The sequence below is a fragment of the Gracilinanus agilis genome, chromosome 1 (assembly GCF_016433145.1).
Source record: "Gracilinanus agilis isolate LMUSP501 chromosome 1, AgileGrace, whole genome shotgun sequence".
Taxonomy (NCBI): domain Eukaryota; kingdom Metazoa; phylum Chordata; class Mammalia; order Didelphimorphia; family Didelphidae; genus Gracilinanus; species Gracilinanus agilis.
This window is the reverse complement of record NC_058130.1, coordinates 769,791,156-769,804,544: the sequence shown is the minus strand read 5'-3', so window position 1 is coordinate 769,804,544 and position 13,389 is coordinate 769,791,156. Positions and strand designations below refer to the sequence as shown.

General features: G+C 59.8%; 2 protein-coding genes across 2 annotated transcripts in view; one reads left to right on the top strand and one right to left on the bottom strand.

The window, feature by feature from the left end:
* Positions 1-288: 288 nt before the first annotated feature.
* FOXN4 (forkhead box N4) lies at positions 289-13,170 on the top strand (the record flags this gene model as incomplete). Its single annotated transcript, XM_044685463.1, has 6 exons — positions 289-374; positions 11,753-11,901; positions 12,129-12,247; positions 12,332-12,424; positions 12,526-12,653; positions 13,041-13,170. Coding segments are annotated over exons 1-6 (705 nt in total), but the record flags the coding sequence as incomplete, so codon positions are not given.
* A 43-nt stretch (positions 13,171-13,213) lies between these two features.
* ACACB (acetyl-CoA carboxylase beta) overlaps positions 13,214-13,389 on the bottom strand; it is a 72,580-nt gene continuing 72,404 nt past the window's right edge. Inside the window, exon 41 of the mRNA XM_044685461.1 lies at positions 13,214-13,281. Coding sequence (XP_044541396.1) covers positions 13,214-13,281 — 68 coding nt within the window. The remainder of the gene's footprint in view (positions 13,282-13,389) is intronic.

The window sequence follows — 13,389 nt, the reverse complement described above, 5'->3', positions numbered from 1 at the left end:
CCTTTCTTCTCCCATTTTTTCCTTTTTCCCTTTCTCCTCTCCCTCATTTTCCTCCTAATTTCCTTTTTGTTTTCCTGTCTATTCTTTCCTATCTCTCCCCATCTTTCCCTTTTTCTCCTCTGACTTCCATCTCTCCTTTCTCCTCCCCCTCTCTCATTTTTTCTCTCCCTGCTCCCCTCCCTAGACCTGGCTGGATCTCCCAGATTCATTCTCTGGAACAGCTAGTGATTTGTCTCCCTTCTCACTCATTCCCTAACCAAGTTTTTGTCTTCTTTTCCCCTCAAGGAGATGATAGAAAGTGACATCACGACCATAATGTCGGGAATCATTAGAAATTCTGGGCACAATCTTCATCCTTCTCCGCAGGAATACAGGTGAGGAATTGTTTTGTTACAATTTACATTTGAAAAGATCTGGGTTCAGAAATCTTGTCATTACCCCACCCCCAGGGTAACTACTTACCGTGGCTTTCCCACCACAGTAGAAAGAGCCGCAGGGTTGGGATTCAGCCTTCCTTTTAGGCAGCTGGCTTTCTGGCCTAGATATGAATCTCTAGTCTGGGTGTTGGGTTCAAATTGTCTCTGGAGCCTTCACTGTGGAATTCTAGGGAGTCCTTCAGCCTTGGTGAAGTTAGGGCACTCCGTTCTGTGTTTTAAAAGGTTCCCTAGAGTGGGGAGCAGAGGGCACCTTCCTTCCTGTTCTTTTCCCAAGGCTGGAGGCAGCAGAGAGCACCCTATTGTGATTGGAAGGGGGAAGGGGCAAGTATGGCTCTTACTGAGAGCGTCAGACCCTGGGGTCTGGGTGAGTAGGTTCGGATCACTGGGCATCTCCTTGATCCTCGGGCATTTGGTGATTGAGGGGAGCATGGGACCTTGGTTCAAATAATTGCTCAGTTCCTTAATACTTGTGTGAGTCCATCTCTTTGGGCCTCGGTTTTACTGGCTAACTAAAAATGAAATGAAGCACTAGGGGGCTTGGGGAGATAGTGGCCAAGATCTTTTCTTGTTGGGGATAGAGTGCAGGACTTGGAGTCAAGAATCCTGTCTTCAGTACTCACTTAGGTGTGCAACCCCAAGACAAGTTGCCTAACCTCCTTCAGCCTCAGTTTCCTCATTTGGAAAATGGGGATAGTAACTGGCACCTCCCTTGAGAGGCTCAATGAGATAGTACAAAATGCTCTGCAAACTTTAAAGAACCATGTAAGTGTTTGCTATTGTTATATTTTAATCCCATGACTGTTTCCTCATGTAAAATGGGCCTAATGATACTTGCACTGCCCATTCGTTGAGACAGAAGGGCCTTTTCAACCAGAAGGCACTACAGAAAGAGTTCTTTCCTCACAGCCGTGGGATGGGGGTCTTGGGAGAGAGGTCAGGCTTCTCCCCTCCAACACAGACACTCCTTTGACTCTTCTCCTTCCTCTCCCTCCTTAAAGACTTGGCCAAAGGGAACTTGGTGAACGTGTGCATGTATTTGTATAGTAGGGACCTAGGGACAAACTCTACCCTGTAGAGTTACCTTGGAGATCTTGGACCTGGTGAGCCTCCATTTCTGTAAAATGAGAAATGAATAGGAGACAAGCTGGCTTCCGAGGTCCCTCTCAGCTCTGGACCCACAATGTACCCACACAATGGCACTTTGGGCTTGGGAGAAGGATCCAAAAGGTCATCTAGTTAGATAGTCAGAGATTTAGAGCAGGTAAAAGGATCTTCACATCCAAGAGGTCTTCTAGTTCAGGCCTATTCCTTCTAAAAAAAAAAAGGAAGGGATGGAAGGGAAGAAGGAGAGGAAGGAAGAGAAGAAAGGAAGGAAGAGAAAGGGAAGGAAGGGAAGAAGAAAGGAAAGGGGAAAGGAAGGAAGAAGAAAAAGAAGGGAGGAAGGAAGGAAAGAAGAAAGGAAGAGAAGGAAGGAAGGGAAGAAACCATCATTTATACCTCAGTGTAATGGAAAGGCACTGCATTTGGAGACTATGGATCTGAACCGTGCAGAACTGCCCCTTGGGATCTTAGACAAATCTCTTACTCCCTCGGGCTTATAAAATCATTATCTAGAGCTGAGGATAGCCAGCTTGTCCACTATTCTCATTTTATAGACGAAACTGAGGCACCCAGGTTCCACAGCAGGATTCGAATCCGTGTCTTCTGACTCCAGAGCAAAAGAGGTCTTACCAAGGAGAGGTTTTTAACCTGGAGGCTCTGAACTTGTCAGAGATTTTGATTCCTGCATTTCACTGTAGGTCTTGTCTCCCTGGATCTCCGCACACTTCTGCTCCCGCTGCTCGAGGGCCCCGCGGGAGGGATTGCCCCCCTCCCCCAGCTCTCCTACAGGACGGATTCTAGGTCCCGCGCCCCCCCCCCCAAGAACAGATTTTGGACGGGAGCGCGGGCGATGAGGGGTTTTCGTGGGGGCGCGCCCAGAGCACCAGTGCCTTCGCCTGTCTTCCAGTGCGCTGAGGGCGCCCGGCTCGGGGCTCGGACAAGGGCGCAGCCCCGCAGCCCCAGTGGCCGGAGGGCCCTGCGCTGACCCCATTCCCCTTCCTCCACCTCCAGGCCTGGGAAAGCCCCGGGGACTCGGGGCCGAGGAGGCTGCGCTGGGTCAGGGGGACCTTCAGCGGGCGCGGGGCGCACCGAGCGCACGGAATGAATGGGGCTGTCAGCTCCCATCAGCTCCCTTTCCGCTCCCGCCGTCCGCCGCGGCCGGTCCTTCGCCGACGGAAGGGGGGTGGGGGTGGGGGGCGAGAGGGCGGCGCCCCCCGAGATGCAGCGCGCAGAATCGCAGCCCCGCTGCCCCCCCCCCCCGTCGGTCAGTCAACCTTTTCGGTTATTCCTGTGGGCCCCGCTGGAGGCATGGGGCCAGGGGCGAGGACGAGTTAGGGCAGAGCCCCGGGGAACTGGGGGCAGGAGGGAGCCTCGGAGCATGGAGCGGCGCTGGGAGAAGCGCCGGGAAACCCCGGGGAGGGCATCCCTGAACTCCGCAACTGCTCACAGGGCCCCGGAGCTTCATCACAGTATTTCTCTGGGAGGAGCCCGAGGCTTCAGAGCTAGGGAAATGACATGGCCAAGGTCTCACAGCAAATTAATGGGAATGCTCAAGCTCTCTCCCCCCTTTTTTTCTGTTTTTTTCCCCTGCCTTTCTCTGAACCTCTCTCCTTCTCCCTCTCCGCTTCTCTGCCCCTTTCCCTCCTTTCTCCTTCTTCCTCCTCTGCCCCCCCCTTGTCTCTCTTCCCTCTCCTCTTTCTCTCTCCCCCCTCCCTTTTTCTGTTTTTCTGCCTTTCTCTCCTTTCTCCATCTCCCTCTGCCCTCCCCTCCTCAGGGGAGCTGAGGGCAGAATGGGCAGGGGGAGGTTTGGGAGCTCTCTGGCTCTCAGGAGGGCCTGTCCAGGGCAGGCGGAGCTCCTGCTGGCTGAGCCCCAAGTGGTGCTTTCCTGAGCAGCTCTCCCAGGACCTTAAGGATCCTGGCCCTGCAAGGGGGGGCTCAGGACAATCCAGGCATGGTTCCAACCATGGGTGACATGTTCAGGTTAATAATAAACTAAGGATGTTAAAACGAGATGGTTGTTCTGAGCCAGTTCCATAGGAACTCTGGGAGAGGAGCCGCTGTCCGCCCATGGAGTGCTGCTCACCCTGAGGCCTTGGTCAAGTCACTTCCCGTCTGTGCCTCGGTTTCCTCATCTATAAAATGGGGACCATAATAGCACCTTGCTGGGGGGTGGGGGGGGTCAAGGCTCCAGTGAGATAATGGACTTGAGTTCTTTGCAACCTCCCAAAGTCCCCCGTCTCAGCATTGGCTGTTACTTGAGGCATTTGGGTCTCTTGGGAGCCTTCAAGGCTCCACGTAGGGTTTTCTTGGCAAAGATCCTTTGTGGGCCCCTCTGGATGGGAACAGAGGAGGCTGGGGGGGGGGGGGCAAGGCCAGACTCCTTTTCCTTTAACCCAGACCTTCCCCCTAGAATCCATCCCTTGGCCAAGCAGAAGAGCTCTGAGGGCTGTGGGGGTTAGATGACTGGCCAGATGGGAACCCACGACCTCCCGTCTCCAGGCCTGGCTGCCCCCCTCTGGTAGAGATGCTAAAGTGTCTGGGGGTCTCCAGGAGGCATCACCCCCCCCCCCCAAGCCAAGCCCTGGCCTTGTCTCTCAGGAGCTCCCTGGGCCTCAGTCTCTCCTGACCTCAGTCTCTCCTCATTCGTTCAATGGGCATAATAGTACCGCAGCCTTGAGCTCCCAAGCTTATGGTGGGGGGAGCTCTGCACACCCAGTGTGTTCTAAAGAGGGGGCAGTGTCTCCTGGAGCCTGAAAGGCCCGAGTTCAAGTCCCCCCTGACACAGGCTGACTGTGGGATCCTAGACTCCACCTCTCCTGGGGTGGCTCAGGGGGGAGAGCCAAGCCCAGACAGGCTCTTGTAGCCTCCTCATAGCTTTGGGGGCACCCATTTCACAGATGAGGAAATGGAGTCTTCTGTGAGCAGGGCCCAAACCCCACCTCTCCTTTGGGACCCTTGTCCAGGCTGGAGAGGGCCCCGGAGGCAGACACACTGGTGATGTGGCCAGGTGCTGCTGGGGCACCTTGAGGTGTTGCTGGTCGTTTCAGTCGTGTTCCACGGTGACTCCCCAAAGGGCTCTCTCCATGGTATGGGTAGCGGAGGGGAAGAAAGCCTGTGGGGAAGGGCCCCCGGCTCTGCCGGGGGAGATCACGTGGCGTGGCCCAGCCCGCCCCCTCCCCCAGCTGGGCTGTCCGCCCTGGCCGTTATTTTACAATTGCCCCGCGGGGAGAGGACGGGCAGCAGCTGGGCCCCCGCTGAGGCCTCTCAGGAGCCATCTTGGGACCCCGGAGGGGGGGAGGGGGAGCCCGGCAAAGCTCGCTCCCAGGGATAGTGTAAGGGCGCCTCTGGGACCGAGGAGCTTCATCACGGACCCGCCATCCCCCGGGCGGCCCTGGGCGACCCCTTCCCGCACGTGGCCTCAGTGGACCGGTGCTCTCTAAGCCCCTCCCAACCCTGACATCAGCTGGTCTAAGGCCCCTCCTCCTGGTCCGACACTCCCTGTCAGTCTGGGGTGCTGGATGCCCCCGGCTTCCCTTCAGCTCCCCAGCGTTCTCTTTCCGTTTCCCTGTAATAAATCGCGGGCTGGACAAACTACCTGCGGCTGGCCGCGATCCCCTTTTGTCTAGGGTTTGGTTAGGAACAAAGATGTCTTCTTCCTAGCTGGTAACCGTATCTCCCCCCCTCCGCCCCTCCCTCTCTCCTTGGATTAGCGGAGTGGTGCGGGCTGAATGCCAGGGAGGGCACGGCCTCCCCTGGGCGGACCCAGAGTGCCCCTTCGCCGGAGGAACAGGGGGGGTTGTCGTAGTGATAATCCTCCTGGAGAAGGGGAAGCTGGGAAAGAGCCAAGGGAAGTGGGAGGGACCTGAGGGAGGGCCGGGCCGGGGCGGGGCCTAGAGCAGGGCGGGGCCGAGGGGGAGGAGCCTCCAAGCCGAGCCTGGGACCTCGGAGGAGGGAACTGAAATCCTTCCTACGTGCCCGGCACCGTGCTAAGCTCCAGAGAATCCAAAAGGGAGGAAAGCCGGTCCCTGCCCTCCGGGAGCTCCCGGTCTAATGGGGGAGGCAGCACGGAGACCCCATGTTCGGACCAGCTCGAGAGGGGAAACCTCACATTAGGAGGGGGTGGGGACGGCTTCCCGTCAAGGTGGATTTGAGGGGGGCAGCCAGAGAATGGCCAGAGCTGAGATGGAGGGCCTGGGGGACCGGGGGGGGGGCGGCCAGGCCACCGGAAGCCCAAGGGAACCCCAACTGCGTCGGGGGTGCCGGGGTCAGCCTGCAGCGGGCAGGATGCAGTCCCGGCTGGCAGGGACCCGGATGTGGTTCCTTCCCATCACCGTCTCCGGGAGGGAGAGAGCATGGAAGGCCGGCCAGCGGAGGACTCGCGCAGCCACGGAGGCCCTGCGGGCTGTTTTGGACTGGGCGAGCTCCTGGCATCCAGCCGGCCATCTCGATGCCCAGGATCCCTGTGGCTAGAGGCCGGACTCCGGAGGAGAGGCACCGGAGACCGGGCCAGAATCCCAGACCGAAGAGAGCCACTTGGGTGGAAGTCACACTGTAGAGACTTTCGGAGGCTGTGAGGAGCAGCTGGGTGGCTCAGCGGATGGAGGGCCAGGAGGGCCTGGGTTCAAATCTAGCTGTGTGACCCTGGGCAAGTCACTTCACCCCCATTGCCTGGTCCTTCCTGCTCTTCTCTTCTGCCTTGGAGCCATCCCCAGGAGGGAGGGTTTGAGTCCAAGGAAGGATGAGGGAAGAGAAGAGAGAGGCCCTTTGCAGGATCAGCAGAAGAGAGTCAGGAAAGAACATGGAGGGCTTTTTGCGGCTGGGGGAGGTGTGCTATCAGGGAGGGGCAGACAAAGAGTGAAAGAAAGGAATGGAGGGCTTTGCGTTGGGAAGGAGGAAGTGGTGAGCGTGAGGGACTAGGAGGAGGCAGAAGAGTGCTCCCCAAAACAGCCTCTTTTTTCTGTAAAACTGGAGGTTCTCCGGCCAGCAGGAGAGGGAGCTTTGGGAATAAGGAGCTTGGAGCCGAAAGAGACCCTCACAGGCCCTCATGCCAATCCAAACCCCTTCTCAGGACAGACAGGTAGACTGAGTCTTCATGGCAGACACCAAAGTGGAAGAAAGCACCTTTGCCTCCAAAGGTTTGCTGCCTTGGGGCACCCTGGGGGGGGGGGGGGAAGGGTCCTGAGCCAGCTGTCCCTTCAGAAGGTCCCCTATAGGACCCTTAGAGAAATCCCAAAATGTCCTTTGCCTTTCAGTGCCCTCATTTGACAAAGAAGGCCACTGAGGATTTGCTAGGGGCTCCCACCCAGGGGGCAGGATTTGAATCCAGAACCTCTTCTCCCTCTAAATCCATTGCTTTCCTGCCATGCTCTGCCTCCTCGTCCTAGGGACAGGCTAGGAATTGGAGCTCCTGCTCTCTGGGCCGAGGGAGAGGAAGCTGGCCCTGTGGAGGCTTCCAATTCAGTGGCTTCCCACTGCTGCTTCTTCTGATGGACCACAGAAGCCTTGAGCCCCCTCCAAACATGGGGCGAGGCCCTCAGGGTGGCTCTGCCTGGAACCTCTGTATTCACGGGATGGTAGAATTAACTCCAGAAGAGATGATCTAGGCCCATTCCTCCCATCCTACAGATGAACAAACTGAGGCCCAGAGAGGGGAAGCCCCTGGCCTTCAGGGGCCGAGGACTCTTCCAAAGATGATTACGGAGGACATGTTTGTGAGACATTCCCAGCACGTTCTGGTTGAGGGAAGGAAGGCCTGAATGGCAAAGAACTCATCCAGACACACAAGTACACGGCAGTGCTGAGATTCGAACCTGGGCCGTGGGACTCCAAAGCTGGCACCTTTTCCCTGAACCCCGCCAGGCTGCCCAGGATCTGTGATTTCTATCCAGGAGAATAAACATTCCTGTTTGGGAGCTTCCTGAGGTTTGCTGTGGGGCCAGCACCTCCTCTGCTACTTCTCCTCTCAAGCCCTGAGGGGCTGGGGATGAATCTGAAGCAGGATCCGAACCCAGGCCCTGCTGCTGCCTCCCTCTCTGTGCTCTAAGAGCTTTTGCCCCTAGCGGGGTCGGAGGAAAGATCTGGGGTGTCAGGCTGGAACCAGGCGGGGTTTGTTTTCTGAAGGCCTCCCAGCAATGCCGGACCAGCCGTGAATTTGGGGTTTGGGCCGCAGCTGCCCAGGAAACAAATGAAGAGTAAAAAATAGCCTTCAGGGTGCCGGCAGAGAGAATCAGCGCTTTGATGCAGGAAAGCAGCTCGAGCCAGGAAGCAAGAGAAGCAAAGGAGGCGGCGGGACAGGCAACAACTCGCTGGAAAACCACCTCAAAAATGTGAATTTTCAGCTGTGTCCACCCCTGGTGAACCCATTTGGGGTTTGTTTTTTGGGCAAAAGCCATTTCCTTCTCCAGCTCATTTTATCAGGAAACCGAGGCAGGTCGCCCAGTGAGGAAGTGTCTGAGGTCGGGCTTGAACTCCAGACGAGGCGGCCTCCCACCTCCGGGCCCGCACCGTGGCTCCCATTGTGACTGTGATTCTCCCGACACGAGATGCATGGCCGAAGCCTGGCAGACTCCCGAGGCTCCGGCCACCCTTTCACGAGGATTCTCTGAAAATCAGACGGCCCGGCACAGGCAGCCCCGGGCTCCTCAGAGCTCAGCACCAGGGAGAAGACAACGAGGAAACGGCCTTTAGGGGCCCAAATGGGGCCGAGCAACAGGAAGGACGCTGGCCCCGATGGATCCCTGCAGCGGAGGCTGTGCGTCTGTCTGGGGCAGAGGGAACGGATGGACGGCATCATGGGGTGCCCTCGGACCTCTCCTTAGGCTCCGAAAGGACGCTCTCCAGTGTGGTCTCGGCCACTCCCTCGCTGGGGGCCGCCCAGCCCCGGCCCAGGCGGGAGGGATGGCGTGGAGGAGAGCCAGGCCGTGGGTCCAGGGAGGCGCCGGCCGGTCAGCCTCGGACCAGGCAGGGCTGTCGGATCCTCCAGAGAAGATGGCGGCTTCTCTTCTGTGCCCAAGTCTGGCACGAGGTTTGCGGACTGACTGACCGAAGGCCGGCACAAAAGCCCGGCCGGGGGGAGCCCAGCACCCTCCCCCACACCCATTGCCTCCTTCAGCGGAGACGAGCTCAGCCCCTGCGGCCGGCCCCAAGTCGGTGGGCTCCAGCCCTGCCTCCGCAGGAGAGTGTGCCAGGCGCCGCGCTCCCAGGGTGGCAGGATAGGTGGTGAGATGTCCGTTGTGCCCTCCATGGGCCTCAGTTTCCCCATGAGTAAAGTGAGGAGCTTAGACAAGGCCCCTCCCAGCCCCGGATACAAGGCCTCGACCCCTGGCAGAGAGGCCCAGCGTCCTCTGGAGGCCAACCATGGGGGGCAGGAAGATGGGCAAAAGCCCGGGATTGGGCGAGGCTCCGTTGGACTGAGGGAACCCCCAAAGAGTTGGGGGTTCAGAGATTCAGAGAAAAAGGGATGGGGGGCGTCCGGGGGGCCTCGGAGATCATCTGCGAGGGCGCGTGTACAATAACCAAACATCCCCACGAGGCCGGGCCTCTCATCCCCTGCGGGGGCTGTAGCTAAGCCCGGGCAGCCCAGGACTCGAGGGAGAGTGCATGGGGCCTGGCCTCAGCTCGGATTCAACCTCACACCAGCTGCGAGACCCTGGGCAAGTCACTCGACCCTGTCTGCCTCTGTTTCCCCAGCATTGTTGGGAGGGCCAAACGTGCCGAGGCCGGCACCGGGCACGTGGTGAGTGCACTAGAGACACTCACTCCCCTGCTCTCCCCCTCTTTTTGGCAGAGCCCTAGGTCTCTGCAGGCCCTCTGAGGCCTCAGTTTCCCCCTCTATAAAGTGGGGATGATGCCCCGGGCTCCAGGCACCCCCCACGAGAGCTCACCTGGGAAAGCCTTTCACACAGGAAGGTCATAGCGGTCGTGTCCAATCGGAAGAGCAATGGGGGGGACCCCCAAGGCCAGGAGCCTCATTTTACACTCCAGGAAACTGAGGCCCGTCTTGGGGAGCCGGCTTCCCCTGGCAGAGCCAGGATTGGAACCCAGGGCCCCTGGCTGTGGGTCAGTGATGTGTCCGGGCTGTCCTGGGCCTCCCCCCCCCGGCTGCCCCATCCCCTGACAGCAGGCGTGTGCACTGAGCCCTGGTGACCCGACCGCCCACCGGCCAGCACTCAGGCCTGTCTGGAAGGGCCCCAGCGGGGAGCGGGGAGCCAGATGGTGCTGCGGGCCGCTGCGTGCTCGCTGTCACTCAGCCAGATTAATTTAGGGCGGGGGGGGGGGGCAGGGGTCAGAAACAGTTAGGCAGGAGACCCCGAGACAATGCGGACCACGTGCCGTGGGGGGCAACAGTCGCTGCAGGCACAATGGACCCGCAGCCAGCGCCAGCCGGGGCCAACTGTCGTGGGGCCGCCCGGCCGGCCTGCCCACTTTTCAAACACTTTGGGCTCCTGTTTACGTTCGAGCCGGCCAATCCCCGGGCAGAGGGAGGGGGTCACCTGATGCCCCCCTTTCTGGGATCACCAGCTTTAAGCCTGGACCAAATGACTGCACAGCGGTTGTCATGACAACACTAATTATGGTCCCAAAACTACAGGAGGGGAAGGGGGACAGAGAGAGAGAGAGAGGAGGGAGAGACAGACAGAAAGGACGGAGAGAGAGACAGAGACAGAGAGAGACAGAGACAAGAGAGACAGAGAGAGAGAGAGAGAGAGAAAGAGAGAGAGAGAGGCAGAGACAGAGACAGAGAGAGACAGAGAGGAGGGAGAGACAGACAGAAAGGACGGAGAGAGAGACAGAGTCAGAGACAGAGACAGAGACAGAGACAGAGAGAGGAAGGAGACAGAGAGAAAGGAGGGAGAGACGGAAAGGAGGAAGACAAGAGAGAGGGAGAGACAGAAAGGAGGGAGAGACAGAAGGAGACAGAGAGGAGGGTGACAGAGAGAGGAGGGAGAGACGGGGAGGAGGAAGAGACAGGAGAGAGAGAGGAAAGGGGGAGAGATAAAGAGAGAAAGGAGAGACAGAGAGAGAGAGGAGGGAGAGACACCCAGAGACAGAGAGAGATACAAAGAGAGGCAGGGGGTGGGAGGCCAGGAAGCTGCAGAGAGGAGAGAGCGGGGAGAGCAGGGCTGCGGGTCCTGGAGCTCCTGTGCTTTGCCTGCTCTGTCCTCTCATCTGCCTCTCTTCTCCTGCTCTCATCTCTCTCCCACGTCTCTGTCCCACGTCTCTCTTGTGTCTCTGTCCCATGTCTGTCCCGCGTCTCTCCTAGGTCTCTCTTCTCCTCCAGGGCCTGGGGAGGCTGGGCAGACCTTCAGGTTCTGTTTGTAAATCTGTAAAATAAAAGCTGGGACCACAGAGGGAACGAGGGATGTCGAAGGATGCTTGGATGAATGTTTCTAGAATAGGGAATGCCAGCGCTGGGAGGGAGCCTAGAGCTGGGAATGTCCGGCCTGGGAAGTCTCTTCCATTAAAAATAGATACATATTAGGGGGCAGCTGGGTAGCTCAGTGGATTGAGAGCCAGACCTAGAGACGGGAGGTCCTGGGTTCAAATCCATCCTCAGACACTTCCCAGCTGTGTGACCCTGGGCAGGTCACTTGACCCCCATTGCCCACCATTACCACTCTTCCACCTATAAGTCAATACACAGAAGTTAAGGGTTTAAAAAATTAAAAAACAACAACAACAACAACAAAAAGATACATATTTTGTTACTCCTCTATTACATGTAAAAACAATGTTTTAACGTATTTCTTCTTTGTGAGTTCTGAGTTCTAAATTCTCTGCGTCTGTCCCCGAGGCAGCAAGCCGTGTGCCAGAGATTTCAGGCGTGGAATTGTGCCAAGGCTTCCCCCAGAGCCCCTGGCGGGTGAGGTGGGCTCTGAGCCTTCCGTGTCTGTTTTGGAGCCGTCCCCATTTTTCTGGGTGAAGGCCTCGTCCCGGGAGAAGGGAAATGGCTTCACAGCAGCATGTTGGTGGCACTTCAAGCTTTGCAAAGTACTCGACCTATGTGATCTGGTTTGAGGGAGGGGCTGTTGTGATCCTCATTTTGCATAGGAGGAAACTGAGGCAGAGAAAGAGCCCCCCCCCCCAGTGAGGAAGTGCCGAGGCAGGACTCAGACCGGCGTCTCCCTGGTCCCCCGCTGCCCCCGGGAGCCTCGGAGATGGGGGCGCCCCGGCGGTCCCCCAGCCTCCCTGTTGGGTGCTCTCGGCTCCTGCAGGCTCCTGGAATCGTCCCGGGCGGCGGAGGATGAGCTGCCCAGCGACCTGCAGTCTCTGTCCTGGCTGACGGCAGTGGACGTGCCGCGGCTGCAGCAGATGGCCAGCGGCCGGATGGACTTCGGCCCCGGGGCGGTGCTGCCCCAGACAGGTAGTGAGCTGCCCCCGCGCCGGGCGCCCCGCTTCGTCCCCGTCTGTCAAACGGGCGGCCTCTGCAGGCGCTCACGCTGAGACCCACCACGGGGGCGCGGGAGGTGGGGTGTGCCCGAGGGGGCCGGGGTGGGCATCCCGGGAGGGCCCCGGAGGTGCCGGGCCGAGCGTGGCACACGGCCCCCAGCCAGCGGCCGGTCCTTGTTCTGTGCTTCGCCCCTGCCCTAGGTCCTGTGGCCGCCGGCGTGCTCGCAGCGGGTGCCCCGGGCACCATCGGCCACGTGCCGGGCACCGTGCCCGCCCAGGGGATCCTGGGGCTCAGCAGCATCGGGCCCCACGGAGCCAGCGTAAGTGCAGCCCAGGAGGGCACAGGCGGGGGCTGCGAGCCCGGCCTCCACCCTGACCCCTGGATCTTCTTCCTCTGCCCACAGATGAGCCAGTACCCCCTGGGGGGCCAGGACCCGCCCCAGCTCTACCAGGCGCCCCCACAGCCGCCATTCACCCTGGCCCAGGGCGCGCCCCAGGTATGGGGGGGTGGAGCTAGGGCTGCCCAGACTGTCTGTCTCTGTCCGTGTGTCCCCCTCTGCCCCCCCCTTGCTCACTCACGGTCTCCCCCCCCGCCCAGTGTTCCCCTGCAGGGATGTACAGTGTCTCCTTCGGGGCGCAGCCTCCGTTCCCCCAGCCCCGCCTCCCCTCGCACTCGGCTCAGGACCTGCACCCCAAGCACTACCCCAAGCCCATCTACTCGTACAGGTGAGTCACCCCAAGAGCGCCCCTCGGCCTCCCCCTCGTGCTCCCATTGGGGGGTCCCCAAGCTGTGGGGGGCTGCTCCTGACTCACCGGCAGTGACCTTCGTGGTCCTGTGGGGTGTACGCTGCGGGCCCCCATTTTACAGATGGGGAGACCGAGGCCCAGAGAGAGGCAGCGGCTCAGCCCGGTGCTCTCGGGCGCTTTGAGCCTCGGCCCAGCTCGGGGTGCAGATCCTGCTTCTGTGACCTCATTCGACCGCCCCAGTGACTGCGCGGTGCGGCCCAGGTCACCCCGCCCCTCCCCCCTTGGTCCCCAAGTCGGACAGACGGACGGGCCGGCCCGGAGGCCGTCTGACCCCCGCCCGGGCCTCCCTCCCCGCCCCTCCCCCAGCTGCCTCATCGCCATGGCCTTGAAGAACAGCAAGACGGGCAGCCTGCCGGTCAGCGAGATCTACAGCTTCATGAAGGAGCACTTCCCCTACTTCAAGGTGAGGCTGGGCGCCGGTCAGCGGGGGCTGGTCAGTGGGGGGGCCATCAGTGGTGGGGCTGGTCAGCGGGGGCTGGTCAGTGGGGCTGGTCAGTGGGGGGGCCATCAGCGGTGGGGCTGGTCAGCAGGGGCCGGTCAGCAGGGGCTGGTCAGTGGGGGGGGGCGGTCAGTGGGGCCGGTCAGTGGGGGGGGCTGGTCAGCAGGGGGACCGGTCAGCGGTGGGGCCGGTCAGCGGGGGCTGGTCAGCGGGGGG